A 19,114-nucleotide genomic window follows, 5' to 3' on the forward strand; every position below is an offset into this window, starting at 1 on the left:
AAATATGAATATATCTGGTTCTGGGAGAGTAAGTTGTAGTGCACAAGATCTCTCAAAACCTGAATGAATGGATCAAATAAACCTAAAGGTCTCTACAGGGCATAATATTCTGTGGCTAACATCTTATGAAACAGTTAATCATCATAATCTCTTTTTAAACTATGCTTTATGAAGCTTTTCAGTTCGGGAGGTATTGTTACAAATTCGGAGACTATTTTTCAATTACAGTACTGCAGAAAGAGGAGGATTTTAGTTTCTATAATAACTGTTCTTTACTGACAACTAAACAATGAAAGGCCTCAAAAGGTTTGACACTTGATTAGATCTACACTGTAAAGTGCAGCAGGCAAAAAATATGGTAATTAAGGGCCTGATCAAGTAAATCACTGAGGCATGTCTTTAACCTTAAGCACATGAGCCATCTAATTAATTAAAAGTGAACATAGATATTCATGTTTGTAACGAATCCACCTTTGGATCAATATTTCTGTCAATTGTTAACATGAGCCTTTTTTATCAAATAAAAGATATGCTGTATTGCAACATCCATTAACCCACACAATTTAACTTTTTTTAACTTGAAAAAATGTACATTGCAACTATAACTACCTCCTAATACATTCTTTTGGTATTGCTATCAGCTTCAGGAGTTAAACAATGTCTAAAAATGCCTTATGAAGGTCTCTGGTACAGATAGTACCTTACCAGCTGTGATTGCTTGCTTCTGTAGCCTATACCTAACCTACCTGCAAAAGCAGGTTTTTTTCTTGAGCTCATCACAAAATTAACCAGCATTCCGTATCTGGAAAGCTTTTCAAAGCAAATCTCAGTTCTCTTACTGAGTTTCTTATTAAGTCTTGTCCAGGTTAAGGACAGTTACTATTCTGTCCCTGTTTGAGTAAAGCAGGGTAGAGTTCCTGGGAGAATCCCATGCATTATTCTCCATCTGGGAATGGACTGTTAATGCCTACTCTTCAATCAGTTTTTGGTCCACCTCAGGAGCTGTTATTCACCTCTCCAGGAACTAATTCTGGAGTGAACCCTTTTCAAATACTACACAGATCCTGTGTTATCTGTGTGCTCACCAACACCAGTGTTCACCTCTGGCAGGGTGGCAATGCAGGCTTTCCTGTGGGTTGAGAGGCTGAGGTTTATGAAGAGATGTAAAATGTTCAGATAGATTGAGAACCAGCTTCCTCAAATAAGTACTGTCTTACAAGGATTGGTCTATTTATTGTGTTAGAAAGATTTCATTTGGAAAGCATATTGTTATTATAGACCAGTTCTAAAATTAACTAAAATTGCAGAAGCATACTGAGCTTATTCTTAACTCAGAAAAAAATCTGTTAAAAAGTGAGTATGAAGCAGAAAAAATTCTACAGTTTATGGACTGTATTTCAGACAGGAGTGACTGATACTGGTTTAAAACCTTGCTTCAAATGAAAGTTGTGTAAATGGGTTAGACCCAGAAGACTGGTAAGGCAGAGAGAAAAGAGTCAGACTGTGTAGTTGGAGTATTTCTGGAGCATGATAGGGTTTGGCTTTTTTTTTTTTTTTTCCTTCTTGATTTAACAAGTTGAAAATCTGCTGAATAATTCATGAAGAGTGGAAGGGCTGAATCTTCCTGGAATGATATACAGTGTACGTACTGTGGCACAGGAGAAACTGCAAAGCTTTGTATCAGTTGCTGCCGTTTTCTGCTGCCGATTGCAAGGTGCTGCTGCTTTTGCTGTTTTAACAGCGACGGAAACCTCAGTCGTGCTCTGGTCTGCCAACAGCCATTTGCCTCCCTATGGACCCACCTTCACCAGCTACAATCTGTGGACACTCTTGCTGCCTACCTGCCTTGGACACTGCTGGTTTTTGGATCCTTATTGCAAACAGCATTTTCTGGACCTTACAGCTTGTATGACTGAAACCTGCCTTAGAGTCCTTCAGCTGCACAGTCTCCCGTGTGCTCGGTGAGGACTCCTGCAGCAGAACTTCTGACCCAGACAAGGATGGGATTTACAGGGCGAAGTCAAAACTGAGCTGCATTCAGCGAGATGCCCAACGCCTCTTCCTGGAGTGCTAGCTCGCCTCTGCTGCTGCTCTGGGAGGACTCCTCCGGGACCCGCATCTTTCTGTCGCTGCTCTACGCAGTCTTAGCTATCTCAGGGACTTTATCCAATGTGATGGTCATCTATTTAGTCTTCTCCTTCAAGAAGCTGCAGACAACCAGCAATGCCTTCATCGTGAACGGCTGCGCGGCAGACCTGAGCGTGTGCGCCCTGTGGATGCCCCAGGAGGCTGTGCTGGGGCTGCTGCCCCCCAATTCCTCCTCCCTTCGCTCGGCGGAGTACCGGCTGCTCCGAGGGGGGCTCCTGGGCCTCGGCCTCACCGTCTCCCTGGCCTCGCACCTGCTGGTGGCTTTCAACAGGTACGTGCTCATCACCAAGCTGCCCAGCGTGTACCAGGCCCTCTACCAGCGGAGACACACGGGCTGCATGATCGGGCTCTCCTGGGCCCTCGCCCTGCTCCCGGTCCCGCTGCTGCCCGGGCTCTGGACCCTGGGCTCAGCCCAGTCGGACGGCAGCTCTCGCTACACCGCCCTGCTCCTCGCCCTGGCCGTGCTGGGCCAGACCGCGCTGCTGCTCCACTGCTACCTCGGCATCGTGCGGCGGGTGCGGGGCAGCGCCAAGCGGGTCAGCGTCCTCAACTTCCACCTGCTGCACCAGCTGCCCTTCCCCGCCGCGCCGCCGCCGCCTCGCCGCGCCCAGCGCCGCCTCAGCAGCGTCTCCGTCCTGCTGCTCTGCTGCGTGTTCCTGCTGGGCACCCAGCCCCTGGTCTGGGTGAGCCTCCTGGGCTTCTTCCTGCGCCCGGCGCCGCCGGCGCTGCAGGCCGCCAGCTGGCTGCTGCTCTGCTCGCTCTCGGCCCTCAACCCGCTGCTCTACACGTGGCGCAGCGAGGAGTTCCGCCGGGCGGCCCGCTCCGTCCTGCCCCGCGGCGAGGGCCCGGCCGCCGCCCCGCGCCCCTCGGCCGCCGCCGCGGGCCCCGCCGGTGCCCCGCCCTGCCCGCAGCTGCCGCGGCGCCGGGGCACGGGGAGCAGCGCCAGCGCCGCGGCCGCGCCGCGCTGAGGGCCCGGGGCAGCGCCGGGAGCCCGGGGCCGCGCGCGCGCGGGAAAGGGCGCGGCCCCTCAGGCCGCTGCGCCACCCCCGCCGGCGGCACCGCCCGTCGGGCCGCCGAGCTGCCCCGGCCCTCGGTAGCGCTTCTTCCCCTCCTGTTGCTCCTTTGTGACCCCACGGACTTCTTGCCCGCTCCCCCTTCCACCGCACGGCCCGGCAGCGGCGGGTGCCTCCCTGAGGCACCGGGACGGACACTGGGGCGGGATCTCCCGGCCGCCCCTCTCAGGCCCGCTCCCGGCACGGAGCTGTCCGCCCCCAGGAGCCGGCCAGGACTCCAGCCAAAGCTCTGGATTTAGGAATCTGGGATAACCGGTAAATATGGCAACGCACGTAACTGTTGTTATGCTCTAAAGATTTCAGTATGAGACAGGCACCTAGACAGCTCTTTCTGAGACATATGCAAGTCTGTTTTTATAAAATCGATATAATTCTTTCAGCATTTAAAGTAAAAAAAGCTCATTCTTTGAAGTGAGCTCCCTGAACACAAGGTTCGTTTGTGAAGGACTGGCAGGTGTCTCATTACACACGCACGCACACAGACACCGGGAGCTGCTTCCTTTCCCCAGCATACCTGATCTCTGTGCTCCGTGCAAGACCCCCCTTCAGCTTTCTCTGGCAAACTCCATGATGATGCTGTCTGTGGAAACTGTTAAAAACAAAAACATGCACACCTTTGTGGTGATCTGGTTTGGATATTTTGTTTTGAAAGCTTTTTAAGGCCTGTTTTAACAAAGGTCTCTGCCCATGGGCACTCGGTAAAATACAATGCAATATGAAAGCTGGTGTTGTCCATCTAACCTTGTCACCTGTTCAGCTACTAGTTTGTTGTATTTCTCTTAAATATATTATTGCAGAAGTATGATTTCACAGCCTCTGCCAGATACAAAATAACAGATTCTGTGTGGCATTTGGAAAGGAGACAGCTCCTCACACCGAAGCTGTGGTGGTGAGTGCTGCAGGCCCATTCCTCCCAGGAATGCTCTTAAAATCCTTCTATTTCCTTCTCCGTTGCTTGACTTCCTCCTTCCTCTTTTCCAAGGCAGTTGCTGCTGTTCTCATGGTGATGATACTTAGTGCTGTGTTTGCCTTCTGGCACAAGCGTCTCCAAGAAGGTAGTTGTGTTCTGAATCCGTGGGCATCCACAAGCAGTATCACCTAAGCTGTGCTGTCTCGAGAAGAATGGACCCATGGGAGGGTAGGAAACTTTGTCACAAGAGTTTGTTGCATTGGGTGACACAAACTTAGAGCTCTCATGAGAGTAGTTTAATGATGGGATAATAACAAGGAAAAGACACATGATAGGTAATAATATAAAAGGCCTTTTGGCCATATTTTATAATGCCCCACACACTTTGCTTGCTTTACCTGCTGAGTTTGAGTTTTCACAGAAAATGCTTTAAGAGAAGGGAATAATTTAATTTTTTCCCCAAGACTAAGACCTGTTTGGTATCTGTGATACAGTGATGTATCTAGAAGTCCCATACCAATATTTTGTTTCCTGGCATAAAAAAATCTCCATAATCACAGAAGAGATACTTGTTAAGATCAGGATTTGAAAAACACAAAGAATGAAGACCTCAAAAGGATTCTTTTTTTCTTTAATTGACATCCAGAAAATGTATGAACATCTCGAAAACAGCTTTAGCCACTTTCAAGTACCTGTGGGAAAGTAAAACAAGTTTCATTGAGTCTGAGTTTTACACAAAGCTTCTTCTTTCATATTGGAGACAGTGTTCCTCTGAGTGATGGCACCAGAAAGATGCAGAGGGCCAGCAAGGAAATATTGAACATATAAGATATGCAAGATTGATTTTATTAACACTGTGCACGTATCTTGGAGAGTGAAGGAGCCCCTATATCATTGTTGTAATATCTCATCCTAATCACAATGGCTCTGCTTTAGCTGTCTTTGTGGAGCAAATGGAGAAGGAAAACTGCTTCGACCTCATCTATCCCAATCCTGGAAAATGTGCTGGTGCACTTCCAAAATAAAGTTCAACCAAGGGCCACCCAAGGGTAAGACCCTGTTCAACTACAAAATAATCCTTAGGCTGGAACCCACAGAAGAATGCATATTGCATCTCCCACCATAGCTAAAAGAACTCAAGACACTTGGCAAAGCTCATTACTGGGCCCATAAGCAAAAAAAAAAAAAAAAAATCAAACTCTAAGATAAAAAAATTAGACAATGCCTCTCCCCTGTTTTTGGCTATGGAACACATTAGTCTGGAATGAAAGCAATAACATTTTTCCAAATTCAATGTCCAAACCATCAGATAACTGGAACTTCTGGGCTTCTTCCCTTGTGAGATAGCATGCAAGTTAAATCTGAAATGCCTGTATTTTATATAGACCACCTTTAAAATACAAACGTGTATAAAAATGCTATGATGTACAAAACTCTAGACAGCTATTCTTATGCTATGCATCAATTCCAGAAACACCTGGAAATCCCTTGGAAAGTTTGATGTAATTACATCTGACTGTAAATATTTGACTGTTTTAATATACTCAGGTGACCTATTGCGCAGAAAAAAATGAATTTAAAGTAATTAAGAAAGAGTATTTGTCTCAAGATCAGTTTCTCTGCTCTGAAAAGTCCTGTATGCCTTGTTCTACAGCCATAATCTTTGTATTTCCACCTTGTAAATACTCTGTGGTAAATTGCAATGGAAGCTCGGCTTGGCTCAAGTTCTCCTGGTTCTGTGGCATTGCTTCTTGGTTAAGGAAATGGATTTCATTCTCACTTTCTGTCATTCTATGCTTTAATTTACAGGTTTATATGTCCTCTGCTAGTTTAATGGTGACTCTTCTTCAACGTGAATTTCTGTCATGCTCAAACAACTGATTTACAGACACAAGGGATATGTCCTTTAAAATGTCTCAACCAAACACTCTTTCAAGAGGTGTAAATGAAGATGATGGAAAATCCTGTCAGCAATTCAAATGAGGTTTGCTTGAACTGAGTTGCTCCTTTCCTCTGGTGCTGTGCCAAGCAAGTTGTGTGAGCATGGCCTGAAGCTGCCCTTCCTAGACTGGCTGGCATTGACATGTATTAGCTGCCTTCATGTGCTTTAGATGGGAGGTGAGAGCTCATTAAAGCATTGAATTTATGATGCAGTAATGATACAGTAGTGCAGATCAGCCACAGTACACATGCAATAGTTGCCTGTTCCTTTGCTCTTTTCTCAGGGCTTCTGGAAACAAGAGCAGGTAGGAGTAGTAACAGCCTGGATGGGTTGTGGTCAGTTGCACTGATGTGCTTGACAAGTGCCATTTGGTGTATTTTGGCCCAAATAAATCTGCCACTCAGTTTGTGAATTGCCCGCGCAGAAATTCATGTGGGACCTGCTTTTTGAAAGTAAAATTGTGATGCTTCAAAACAACACCCTGAGGCATGGGTTATTTGTGAAAATAGCTTGCAGTGGGTGTTCCTGAAGTTAGAGTTTGGATTCAATCTTTTGAAGTCACCCTTAATTCAAAATAGTTATAAAAAGTCCTAGAGCTGCTTTGTGGCATTAGGTACCTACAGCAATATGAGTCTCCACCAAAACCGGGCAATCATTGCCTCCAAAATAGGTGTGTAAAAAGTACAGGCAGCAATGTGAAGCTGGGGAATTATGACAAGGGGATATGAAGAAGGCAGGACAAGGGCACTAACAGTTTGATCCTGAGAAACAACACAGAAAAAATCTGAAAGCCAGAAGAGCCTGGGATTATGATAAATGTAACATCTCAGATTCTTTGATTCTTTGTATGTGAGGAAATACAATTTTATGCTTTTCTTAATAAATAAAAACATGCACTTGTATTTTCAATTTCTTCCTTTAACAAAGCATTCCATACACCATCAAATTTTCTTTAAACTCTGAAATCAAAAAAGGTATGAGTTGCATCAGCAGTCTTGTGGAGACTGCATTCAACAGCAGTGCTGGACTGACAAGCACTGACAGGAGATAACATCTTAGCTAACCTCCAGATTCACTCAGCCATAAGCACATTGTGAACCTTTTTTTCCTAACTACCAAGTAGATGCTATTTTTAAAAAAACCCACATACGGATTATTTTCAAATGAAGACATTTAAGTGTAGCATTTCATTAAAGAAAAAAGTGACAACATATACTTTAGCTTTCTATTTAATCTTAAATCACATAACTAGATTATTGCAATATTCTTTAAATTCAGAAGTCCCTTTCTCAGATGGCAGCGAAAATAGCTTTTCTCGTGACTGTTTAACTTCTAAGAAAGCTACTTTTTTTTGCTCTTTTATGTCAATCCTTCCCATGCACTGTCATCATTTTACCAGGGTAATAGTCTATTTTCTTTCCTTCTCTTCCCCTTTCTTCAGTATCTTCTGTCATTTTCTTCACTAAGGGAAAAGTTCTTGATTCTGCTGATCAGGGCACAACTGCTTGAGCTGGGTAAGTTTTGGGAGACAGTTGTAAACTGAAACTAAAGAAGTGATGGACAAATCCCACATACTTAAATTTGTATTTAGGGTGAGTAGGTATTGAAGTTGGGCTTTTACTGTGCAGACCAGTGGACAATTTTTTTTTGTCTATATTTACAGATATTTGCATTTGAGTAAGGTTGTGTGAAAAAAGGATAATATGAAAGAAAAATTTAAAAATAGTTTGAAGGCTGGAGAAAAAATCTTGTTGGCTGAAGAGTTCAATCATAGTAACTTAAAAGTGCCATTACAGAATAAGCACATTTATGCAGATATTCAAAACAATCTGTTACCAGACATGGTGATCTATTGATCTCTTCTGGTGTGGAAAACACGACCTTACAGGCAAATAGCTCTGCTTGAAGAGCATGGGCCACCTTGCCTGTTTGTTGTCAAGGAGTTCAATATGGTAAAGGTCCCTGTGCAGTCTGCCCTACACCCAGTCTGCATGGATATTCCTGAAAATAAAGAACTTGAAACAATCCCGAGAAAAAACATTTGTGGCTGCTTTGTTGCCTGAAGCTTTGGGTCTCTGAAGAGGCAAAATAACCACTCCAGGAAGGTTAGCTGTTTGGAGTTCAGGGAAAACTGCAGGATGTCTAACCTGCAACCCCATGCATCAGGCTTGTCTTCAGTGTAGAGCCAAGCTTTTGAGTTGTTCAGAGGGAAAGCAAACTGCCAGTTGGAAGGGGAGCTCAAGCCAATCAAGGGAGCTGTGTAGCACCTTAGACTTCACCATGCTGAACTTTTCCTCTTGTAAGACAATGGGTTGAAATAATGAATAATAAAAATGTGCCTCTGCCAAAATTTTTCAGCATCCTTTAAATGTCTCTTTTTTCTGTACTGTGAGATTCACTCCTGCTTCCAAAGTTTTCCTGCTGCTCTAGAATTGAAAGCCGATGAAAAGCATAATTAGTATTAATTACCAGAGAAACACAAAGGAAGGAAAAATAAATCTCATCCTTACTGGACAGAATCAGCTCTGGTGGTTCAAGAGCCAGGGCACACAGAACAAGAACAGAGCTGCTGTTATTGAAAAGCTTCACTTAAGACCAAAGATGCCTTGGGTTCAGGCTGTCTTCACCTGCTGTGGGGCAGTCTGAGGGCAGAATTAAAAACCCAGCTATGCTTCAGGCAAGAGCTGCATCCCTCCTGATCTGTTCTGAAGCTGATGATGTGATGGAGGTGTAATGTTAGTCACAAAGCAACAAAGTGAGCATTAGCAACAGAGGAAAACTGTGAAAGGGAGAGCTTGAGAGACATGATGAATTGAAGGATGAATTGATGAATAGTCTGTTTTATAAAACATTGCGAACTTTGCTTCATGTGTCTTCCATATCCTCTATGTTTGTTTCTGACCCCTTTGTCTCCCTTACCTCTGTGCACCACAGTGCTGAGATATCCAGTTTCTTCTCAGCCTGGAGCCTCTGACACTGAGTTTGATGTAATTTCATTAAACACTGTTCTTGTGATTCTCTATAAACTTTGCATCTTCCATTCTAAGGTTCAGTGAGATGGCTGTAGCAGTGTTGTCGCTGTGGAGACAGAAGCACCAAGGTTTGCACAGAGTTAGTAACCAGAAATATTGTGAAGATATGTGAGTAGTGCTGCTTCATATCTATGTTTGAGTATTCCTCCTTTGTCTTCTGTTGCATTTCATACATGGCCATCTACACAAATGAAAAGCTTCATTTCAGGAGTGTCCTTTTCCACAAAAATATCTCTTTCAATTAATCCTCTTTTATAAAGGTAGTGATAAAATCTTGTAGGATTTGAAATGTTCAGTCATATTCATTCCTCCAGTGAGCATAATTGTCCCTCTTTCATTCAACAGAGCATCTCCCCTTACTCTAGATTAGTTTCTCTCAGTTTGTGGCATTATTTCTCTAGGACAGATTAAATGAAAGAGTTGGTAGGTTGCAACAGGGGGAAAAAATAGCCAGCCTCACTACTGCTTCCATCTGATTTCAATAAAGACATTTTTATACCTTTCACTGGTAGCTAGTGGCTACTAGCTTTTTTTTTTTTTTTGTATGCTAATTAAATCAAGGCAGTAGAACTGTATTGTGTTAAAATAGAGATAAATAGAAACGTAAAAAAGATATTCATTGTACAGAAAGAGTAAATATAAGTTCTCTGAATTTCACAGCAGATATCTTGCTTGGCTCTTTGTTGTTTAATGTAACTGTTATGTACAAATGAATAGGATTAGGACAGTCACATGCAGATTTAACAAATGATGGCTCTGAACTGAATTAAAGGCATGAATTAATTTTCTTTTATCTCATGCATCATTAAATATTGCTGTCTACTGATTATCTATATAATACCTGTCACCTGATAGCAACCACGGTCGTTATGGTAATGTCAAGATTATAATTATAGTCCCTTCTGCAATGTAGTCATACTATGCTAAAAAAATCCTTGAGATGATAGTGTCCCATGCTTGGTATCAGCCCAAACACAAATACATTTTGAGACTGTTGAGAGGAAGATATTTTATTACTAAGTTATCAACATGCAAGAATTATGTACATACATGTACATACATGTGTATTTAATCACAAAATATGCAGCCTTTTGAACTATGGCTTTATTTCATTTGAGATAGACAAAACTTGTCAGAGCTTCATATCCCTTGACGAGCATCCCTTTGGCTGAGTTTGGGAATTTAGGAATATTTTTAAAATGTAGTTATTGCTCAGAGAAATAATCTTTGTTTGGCAGCGTGTGTCAGAGTGGTAGATGGGCCCATACCCTTTTGCAGCAGAGCACGTGGTGTCCCAGGTGTCCTGGCTGCTCCTCCCAAGGTCCCTGTCATGTCAGGAGCTGGTGAGCCCTAATGCCCAGAAGCTGACCTGGAGATCAGGACTCCTGGGAGACACATGTTTACAAGACTCCACAAGGTTGTGGGTGGCAGAGAGAGTGTGGCTTCCCAGAGGATAAAATAGGTCTGATTTCTGTAGAATGGAGGGCACAACTCTGAGAAAAAAAAATTAAGTCATTATCTGGTAGCTTATGCAAATTTTATTAATTTAGTTCACCTATTTTCTTTTAGATTTCAGAGACAATTTTCATTTAATTATAAGGAAAAAGTAATGTTTCATAAGTATACAAATGTATAAACAATCTCTTCCCAAATGTAAAAAAGGTTCTAGGAAAAGCATATTGAGGAATCTGTGTGAATGCAACCTGTGCAGCAAATAACTCAGAATAAAAACCCACTACATGTAAAACTAAGAGTATTGTAGCCATTATCTCATTTAGTGCCATCTAACACTATAAATATTATGTTAACCTAATGAATAAAATAGTTGATTATATGTTTTTCTTATCTGTAACCTGAAATCAATTATGATCAGCTTAATCAGGGTTGAATGGCCCATACAAGTTTATATCTTTAAATGAGATACCTATAGAAATACTGAAGTGTTCTTTTATTTCTTATTTTCATCACTTACACAGTACTATAGTGAAATACTGTTTTCTATTAATTGATTTTGGGAACTTAGTTGGTGAACTGCTGTCATATAAATATTTGGTAATATTTTTATATCAATATTTGGTTTCAAACAGAAGTGTATAAAGCTGGTTTTGTACCAGCCATTCTTGGGCTGGCATAGGTACCTGTTGTAGAAATAGTTTTATTCAGATAGTCTATGGACAAGCTTTTGGCAAGAATGTCCATAAAAACATTGAGGGGTGCCAAGGTTGTCTGTAGCTGTTAACCAAGGGTGTGTGATGCTGGTGGAAGCTGTCCCAGTGCAGGCAGCTGTGTCTGTCAGCTCTTTGGGAGCAAGGAGGCAGCTGAGCTCCAGCTGCTCTTTTACAGGGGCCAGCCAACGATCTGAGTTGTTCTCCCTCATACAAGGCCATTGCAAAAGGCCCCAACTCCTGCATCTCTCTAAGAGCTGCACATTTGTGCCACCTTTACACTCAGTAACTCATTTATCCTCATCTCTTCACAGACTTAGGGTGGTTTATGCAGAAAGGAATAAGACCAATGGAATCTCAATTAATTTGTTAATTATTTAGGGATTAAGGCCTTAATATACCCTGATCATTTGAGAGCTTTGGTTGATTACTAGGATTTAATGGAAAATCTTTATCTTGATGTTCATTCTGAAATTAATGTTTGAAGATTCATCTGTTTTCCCCTTAGGCATTAACAGCATTAAACACTTGGCTTTCCAGTAGTAAGAAGTTCATGTAATGGTGCCACTGGAGGAGCAAACCATGCTCATGGGACACAGCAGGAAATATCTATCCCTCCTCATAGTAACGAGCACAGCAGTGAATTAGAAAGAAAGATTCAGCAAACTAGATTGGATCTTGTGTAGCCCAACAGAAACTGCCAAGGATATGAGTCAGACCCAGACCTGCAAGAGACTTTTTCTGTTCTACCATTGCAGCTCTTAAGTTATATCCTCATTAAAGGAACTGGATTTGTTTGATGCTTGCATAGAGTTAGGTCCTGCATATATTGCAAAGGCAAATGGAACCCAGGCGTCTTTGAGTGGATCTCAGATTCCATGTGTATGCGAGGAAGACCATTACCCTCCCACCACGTCATGTGAAGGCAAAGATACTTTTTACAGCCTTTTTCCTTTCTAGACATCTCAAGGAATGTTCCAAGTCTCTTCAAATTTTGCTCCTTTGAAAGCAGAGATTTTTCTATAGGAAACAAATGCCTTCAGCCATGTGCAAGGATTTAGCCACATTGTCTTTGCTGTCCTGTGAGGTGTGTATTAGTATTGGTATGGTGCCAGAGCTTTTCCAAAGGCATTGGTAGCTTGCCTAGAGCATCAGTGAGGATGTTGATTTTCCCATTTTGAAGGGCAGCAATAAGACCTATTCCAAAGGAAAATACATGCTTTTGTCTCATTTTTGGATTATCAAAGAGGGGATTATTGTCAGGCTCCCATAATTCAGCTGTATGTCTAGATAAACAACCAACTAACTTGACAATTCTATTAATGATTTCTCCCTGGCCCTTATTTTGCTTCATCACTCAGCTGTGTTCCACACATGGAATTACTGAGGTCAGGGAAAGAGAAGCTAGATGGCACTATGGTCCAAAGGGATCATGTGCTGCTGGTGAGCAGGGTGAAGCTGTGTGAGTTAGCTGGTCTAGAAAGCCTCTGGAATTCAATAAATATCAGCAAAAACAGGGTCAGAATTTTTAGAGTGGAATTAGGGAGAGAACAGGCTTATACAATTACTTACCTTTTGTGTTTTATAACACAAACAGACTTAAGCATATAAACATGAAAAAGAAAGCAGATGTAAAATGGCTTTAAGATTGCCTACACAGATAAAACTGTGAGAAATAGTTTATGCATCATTGCCTTAACATAACTTAAACATATTTGTGATTTTTAAACATATGCTCAGATATTTCTGTTTATATACATTATTGTTTATGGAAGTAGATAAGCTATGTACCATGTGTGTGCAATTAGAGAAAATCAACACATTCATCTGATTTGGTCCAGCAACCTAGAGGGGAAAAATAATCCACCCTGAAGCACTCATTAAACCTTCCTTTAATGATTTTAAGAGTAGAGTTAAAGGGGCTTACACTGCCAAAGTATACATTTCATTCAAGCAAATATCTGGGGTAGTTATTGTAAGACACTCATTAAGTTGTCTTTATATGCATTTATTTTCATTATGATATGTCAGTTTCTATAATCTCTATTTTTTACTATTTTTTAGTTAACAAATATATGTAATTCATCCATTTGAAATGGAAGTCAGACAAGAATATATTAATGTAGTTTTTATTAAAACTGCAAGGCAAACTAAAGCCTTTACCTAACCAGTAATTACTATTTAGGAGCACAAATATGCAGTTTAGGCTTAAAAACTCCTTAGATAAATGTTGAAGTTATTAAAACACAAAACAAATAAACAAAAACATCTGGAAGCTCTGAAAGTCTGTGCAAGCAGACAGTAAACTAAGCTAAAGAATGGCTTAAGAGAATGTCAAAGTTGTTAAAAACACAAAACAAATGAACAAAAACATCTGGGAGCTTTGGAAGTCTGGGGAGGTCTTAATTTGTAATTACTTTGAAATCTCAACATTTAAAGTAAATAGAACCCTGTCAGAGAAGCAACTTTGCATTTGTAGTAAAGCCAGCCTCTAGGCCTTTTCAGTTGTATCTTTTGCTTATGCAGGGAAGGGGTCTGCACTGCAGCATGCTATATTTGAACCAAAATCTTTTGCTAAAGAAATAGTCCTTTTTTTTAGAGGAGTTCAATAGTTGAGGTGAGGTAGTGCTGTACAGATTACACAAATGTGCATCTGTCACGAAGAGATGCAAAAAATAACTGATTTAGTAGGATTTTATCATGGCAGAAGGTAGCAAAAAAATACCATATTGTTCCTACAGAGTTCAGTATATTATTAATGTGACAGGAAGAGGTATGGGTGAGCATGAAAATAATTTGGAAACGCCAGGAAAGCTTCAAGGTTAGTAGTTGCTAGGAAAACTCTTGCAGAACTTCTGCAAATCCAGCAAAAAAGCATGAGCAAGATGACTTTAAAAGCTTAATATAATTCCAGAATTTTAATGCTCACAAATTTGCAAGACAGCATGTGAAAGCAAATTCATAGAACTGCAAGCCTACAAGGACAGTGTTAAGGAACAAGCAGGAAAACAAACAGAGCAAAGTTGGAACAAAGAGGAGAAAATGGGATCGGAAGGAATGGGAGAACAAGACACCTCCTTGGAAGTGAAAATGTGATAATGGACATAGTCAACACTGTCAAGAAAACAGGAAGTTTATTGAAGAAGCTTCAGGAGTGACTAGAAGAGAAGGAATCATCTGTGGGCAGAAGGCACAGTGGAGGAAGTTCAAAAGTTTGTAGAAAGTGTGCAGAGAGGTAGGTGCATATTCATTTGGGAGGTGCATATTCATTTGGGAGAAGTGGGATTGCAAATTTGAAGAACCTAGTAGAAGGCTATTGGAACAACCTCTAGTGGCAAAAAAATGTCCTTTAACTTAGCTAAAAACCAGTTACTTCTAACATGGCAATCTGTTTAAAAATAAGGAAAAAAAAAAAAGAAATTCATTTCGCAGCAATTTTTTTTTACATCTTCCTCCCATTTCAAGCTACACTGAAGTTGCCAACTCCTGCTTTATTGTGTATTTAGTGATTCCAGAGTCCTTTTTAACTCCTGTAGTTAGTACCAGTATACTGGAAGGATGTATTTGAAGTTTAAATGGGAAAATGATGCTTCCCAAGAGATGGGAAACATTAAGGGCCTCCATCAACAAAATGGTAAAGAGGTGGGATTTAGGAATAGAATTCAGAGGAAATTATAAACCAAGTCTTTCCCTTCTATCAGCAACATGTGAAAAATTCTTATTTCTGTTACCACCTTTTAGAGACAACACTTTCTTGCTGCTCTGCCCATTTGCATTGAAAACAGAGGTGCTGTAAATTACCCAGGAAGGGGAAGACCATTCCTCCAACTTGTATTCAGACGTGGCAGATCATGAGCCTTGTCCTTAGTTAACCATACATTTCTGCTGCTGCATTAAAAACTGGCCTTAATTTATAATGTCTTTAGGAATCACACATTTTTTCCTTAGTGGGGACTGTACCATGCAGTTTGCCATTTGGTCCTGGACTTTGGAGAACTCACTGCAGGTTTCAACATTCAAAAATCCTGAGAAATACAGGAGGGCTGATACAGTACTTGTACAGCTGGAGTTCTGCTTTGTGCTGCTTCAGCAACAAGGAGCAGGACTGTCTGACCTGGCAATGTTTCTGTCCTTTTCTTTTTTTTGTGCTTTTTGCCATTCAAGTGCTTTCCTCCTAGAATTCAAGGAAACTCATATTTTATTTTTTCTGATGATGTGTCAAATCCTTTTAAAGTAGTGTGGATTTTGGCTGAACCTTCTACAGGTTCAGTCTATAGTGGCTAAACTGAATGGAAGCCAAGGAGTTCTCTGATGTCTATTATAAGTCAAGGGTCATGTTGTATATGGAGCAAAATACATCTATAGTGACAGGAAGCAGAGTGTTCCCTATGTTTTAAATAAACAATAGCAGGTCCAAATTCTAGTTATTGGTGATAGGAAGATCTTTTTGTTCTGTGAGATTTCTGTTTCCTGTGACTTTCTATAAGATACATCTCCTTCATGTTTGCTGGCATTATTTGTGTTTTCTAAATGTGTGATACAGCACATTCTTAAAAATAACTGTCAACTTTGTATTTGTTTTCAAGAAAGTGCTGATACTAAATAAAGTACTAATTTTGGATTGCAGCAACAGCCACTAAATAGGCACACTCAGCAAGAAATCCAGCATGACTGGTTTTGGATTTAGTGTCATAGGTTAACTGAAGATAGCGTGAGTTGATAAATTTAATGTACTTTGAATCTGTGAATTTGTTTTAAAAAATGTTCTAAACATTAATATTTTTAAGCTGCTTATCACAAATTGAAACTGCATATTTTCACTATCCTTGTACGAATTTATTCACAAGATAGTTAATCAAAACAGTGTATTTTAAGGGCCATATGTTTATAAAATACTAAAAGTACCATGAGAGTTAAATTTTGGCTGATGACTGTTCACAGAAAGTCCAAGCAGGGTTTTTGAAATAGGCCTAGAGCTTTGTGAGTCTTCTAGCAGAAGACAGGCAGTACATGAAAGCATTAACATTTCTTGAAGTTGTTAATTGCTCTGAATAAATCAACAATTATTTATTACAACAAAGATAACTTCTTGGAAATACCAGGAGTGCATTAGAAATATACAGCACTCTAATGGGATGTTGTATAGGCTCTTCATTGACATGGCATTTTACAGTGTACTGATTTGAAGAGCAGATTAGAATTTTCAGATGATTATTATGAATACGTTTATACTGCAATAGTCACTTGAAAATCACTCTTCTGCCATAAAAATTAGTTTCTGGTAAATTAATGTGTTTAACATCCTTGGAAGGTCCCAAATTAATTATGTTTATTCCAATCATCTGTAAATATATGCTGCTGTATTCCATTGCAAATCACAGGAGAAATTCCCAGTGCTGGCTCAGTGTTCAGAGACACCCAGAGTCAGCTGCCCTGATTCAGGTACACAGTGTATCAGGCTGCCTGCTGAGGAAGGCAGCTGGAGCACAGAGTAAGAGCTGAGCCTGAAAGACCATTTTTCTGCTTGCCTGAGTTTGGGATTCAGACCCAAACCTGCGACTGCATTTGCAGCTGAGAGTCAGCCTGTGGAAAGACACACATCCTCCTGCTCATCTCCTGTTGCAGCTGTTGATATTGCTGTGATAGTTTATGTGGGGTGGCCCTGTCTGCCTGCCCGCCCAGGGACTGAATACAGGTTCCCCAAAGTTTCTCACGCACGAGCTGCAGCCTTCCTTCTGGAACCCAGGGGGTGGGGGAAGGACAAAGATTCCCACTTGCCCCTCACCCTTTTTTTGCTTTTTTTCTCTCTGCTTTCTCTCTGAGTAGTACTGAAGTTCTAAGCTGCAGTGTTTTTGTTATCAGCAGCAATGTCTAAAAGCCACTTGGTCCAGTATAGTAGATATTTTTGCTCCCAACAAAGGAGAGGAATGAAGAGGAGGAATCCATCTTATCAGAAGGCTAATTAATTACTTTATTATACTATATTATTCTATACTATATCACACTATATTACATTACATCTAAACTGAATCTGTCAAGCACACAACTGCACCAAGCTGCACAGAATCTTGTGACTGTCAGCCAACAGTCCCAACAGACACACACAGGCCAAGGAAACAAAACACCATCACTTTGGGTAAACAATCTCCATATTGCATTCTGCTTTGGCACAACACAGGCACAGCAAATGAGATAGGAATTGTTTTTCCTTTCTCTGAGGTTCAGAGAATGTGATCTCAGAAATATTCCTGGGAAGTCGTGCCTTGCTTTTCTCTGTGAAGAGAAATGTGGCCACACTCCAGCACAGGAGAGGACGAAGAAGAAGAAGAAGATGAGAATGTTCATAACCGGTATAACAAGCCAGAGGAAAGAGCCTCACCTCTCTGTGCCTGCTCTGGCTGCAGCATTTGCTTGAAGCAGGAGTTAGTTTGACCACATACATTCCTTTCCTTTTTCCTTCAGTTCTAGTTAAGTCTTGCGAAATACAAGAGTTATTCCAGCATAAGTTAAAGAAAGAAAGGACTAATATCTATCAGAGATTAAGTTTTTGCTGAGAAAGAATAGTTATAAGCAGGAAATTCTGGTACCATAAGGGCCCCTACAGATCCTCCCAAAATAGCCAGAATGCAAGATTTTTCCATATTCATAAGCATTGAATGCCATCCACGACTATGAGAATAATTTTATATAAAATATTTTGAAGTAATAATGGATGTGAAGGGGATTTCCATTCCCTCCTTTTTATAAGGGTATTTCCACAGATTTCAAGCCCTCATGAAACAGTGTTTGCTCCAGTACATATGAACAAAACATGTTCAGATGTGATTGCTGAACAGATGTGATTGCTGTAGTAAAAGTTTGTTAGAGATCTTTTACACAAAACCTGTGAGCCTCTGGGTTCATTGCTGAATGATCTACCAAGTGCAAGGATGGTTTCTTGCATTTTTTATACCTTCATTCTTATTTAATGACAGTAAGGATTCTTTTAGCAAAACGTTTAAGCACATATGAGGCTTCTTTTACATAGTTAACTGGGACTAATACCCTCTACTGATGGTATGAATATATTTCAGTATTTTGCACAACTAATAATCAGAAATACATACCTGTGAAATAATATCTTTTTTTTTTCAGTTTTGATATTGTGAGATGTTCTGAGAGCCTGCACTGAACTTAGTATCAAGAGTGTTAAATCCTATCTTGTTTTGTTTCGTTTCACAAATACTACATTTTGTCCTTTTTCTTTTTTTTTCCTTTATTCCCCTGGAATAGGTTTCAGTTTCGATAGTTCAGAAAATTTTTTCCAAGTACTAAGTAGGTGGGGGCATTCCAACAGATAACTGAAAGAAAGAATAGTAGGAAATCTTAATTAATTGTACTGATTTTGTACAAATGAAGTAACTGAGTGACGCAGCAGGAACTAGGTGGGAAAAGAACAATAGTATGAGCACACAATACAAAGTATTTGGAAGCAAGGAGTTTGAGAATTTAGCTACTATTGGAAGCCATAGGACACGCCTGCAAATATGCCTGCTATAAAATATCTTACAGTTCTTCTAGTTTTAATTATCAGGGCAACTGCAGACTACACTCAGTAGTGCCTGGAAGCATTAATAGCTTGTGAAAATGTAGTCACTGAGTGATCTGCTAACTTTTTCCAGATGCTGGTGAGGAAATATTTGCAAAGGCATAAGAGAGGCGTTCAGCATACTGAATGGGAGATTGGCTGTAATTCAAAATGTAAGAAACTGACTTTTGGAAAGGCAGATTGCAAAGGAAATGAGAACATTTATCATGTGATTTTGAGAGGACTGGAAAAAGTCCCAAGAGCAATTATGGTGATA

At 40.8% G+C, this 19,114-nt stretch overlaps 2 protein-coding genes across 2 annotated transcripts in view; both read left to right on the top strand.

Moving 5' to 3' along the window:
• Nucleotides 1–1,367: 1,367 nt before the first annotated feature.
• GPR88 (G protein-coupled receptor 88) lies at nucleotides 1,368–3,116 on the top strand. The gene has a single exon (XM_054286111.1). The coding sequence runs from the start codon at nucleotides 2,046–2,048 to the stop codon at nucleotides 3,114–3,116; it is 1,071 nt and encodes a 356-aa protein (XP_054142086.1). The 5' UTR covers nucleotides 1,368–2,045.
• VCAM1 (vascular cell adhesion molecule 1) overlaps nucleotides 2,370–19,114 on the top strand; it is a 41,990-nt gene continuing 25,245 nt past the window's right edge. Inside the window, exon 1 of the mRNA XM_054285649.1 lies at nucleotides 2,370–2,419. The gene's annotated coding sequence lies outside the window, so the exon portion shown is untranslated. The remainder of the gene's footprint in view (nucleotides 2,420–19,114) is intronic.

This window comes from Melozone crissalis, unplaced genomic scaffold (assembly GCF_028551555.1).
Source record: "Melozone crissalis strain CALT ecotype California unplaced genomic scaffold, PUWL_Pcris_2 ptg000045l_1, whole genome shotgun sequence".
NCBI lineage: Eukaryota > Metazoa > Chordata > Aves > Passeriformes > Passerellidae > Melozone > Melozone crissalis.

Excerpts from the sequence above, each read along its gene's own strand:
- GPR88 (XM_054286111.1), top strand. The coding sequence starts at position 2,046 with ATGCCCAACGCCTCTTCCTGGAGTGCTAGCTCGCCTCTGCTGCTGCTC.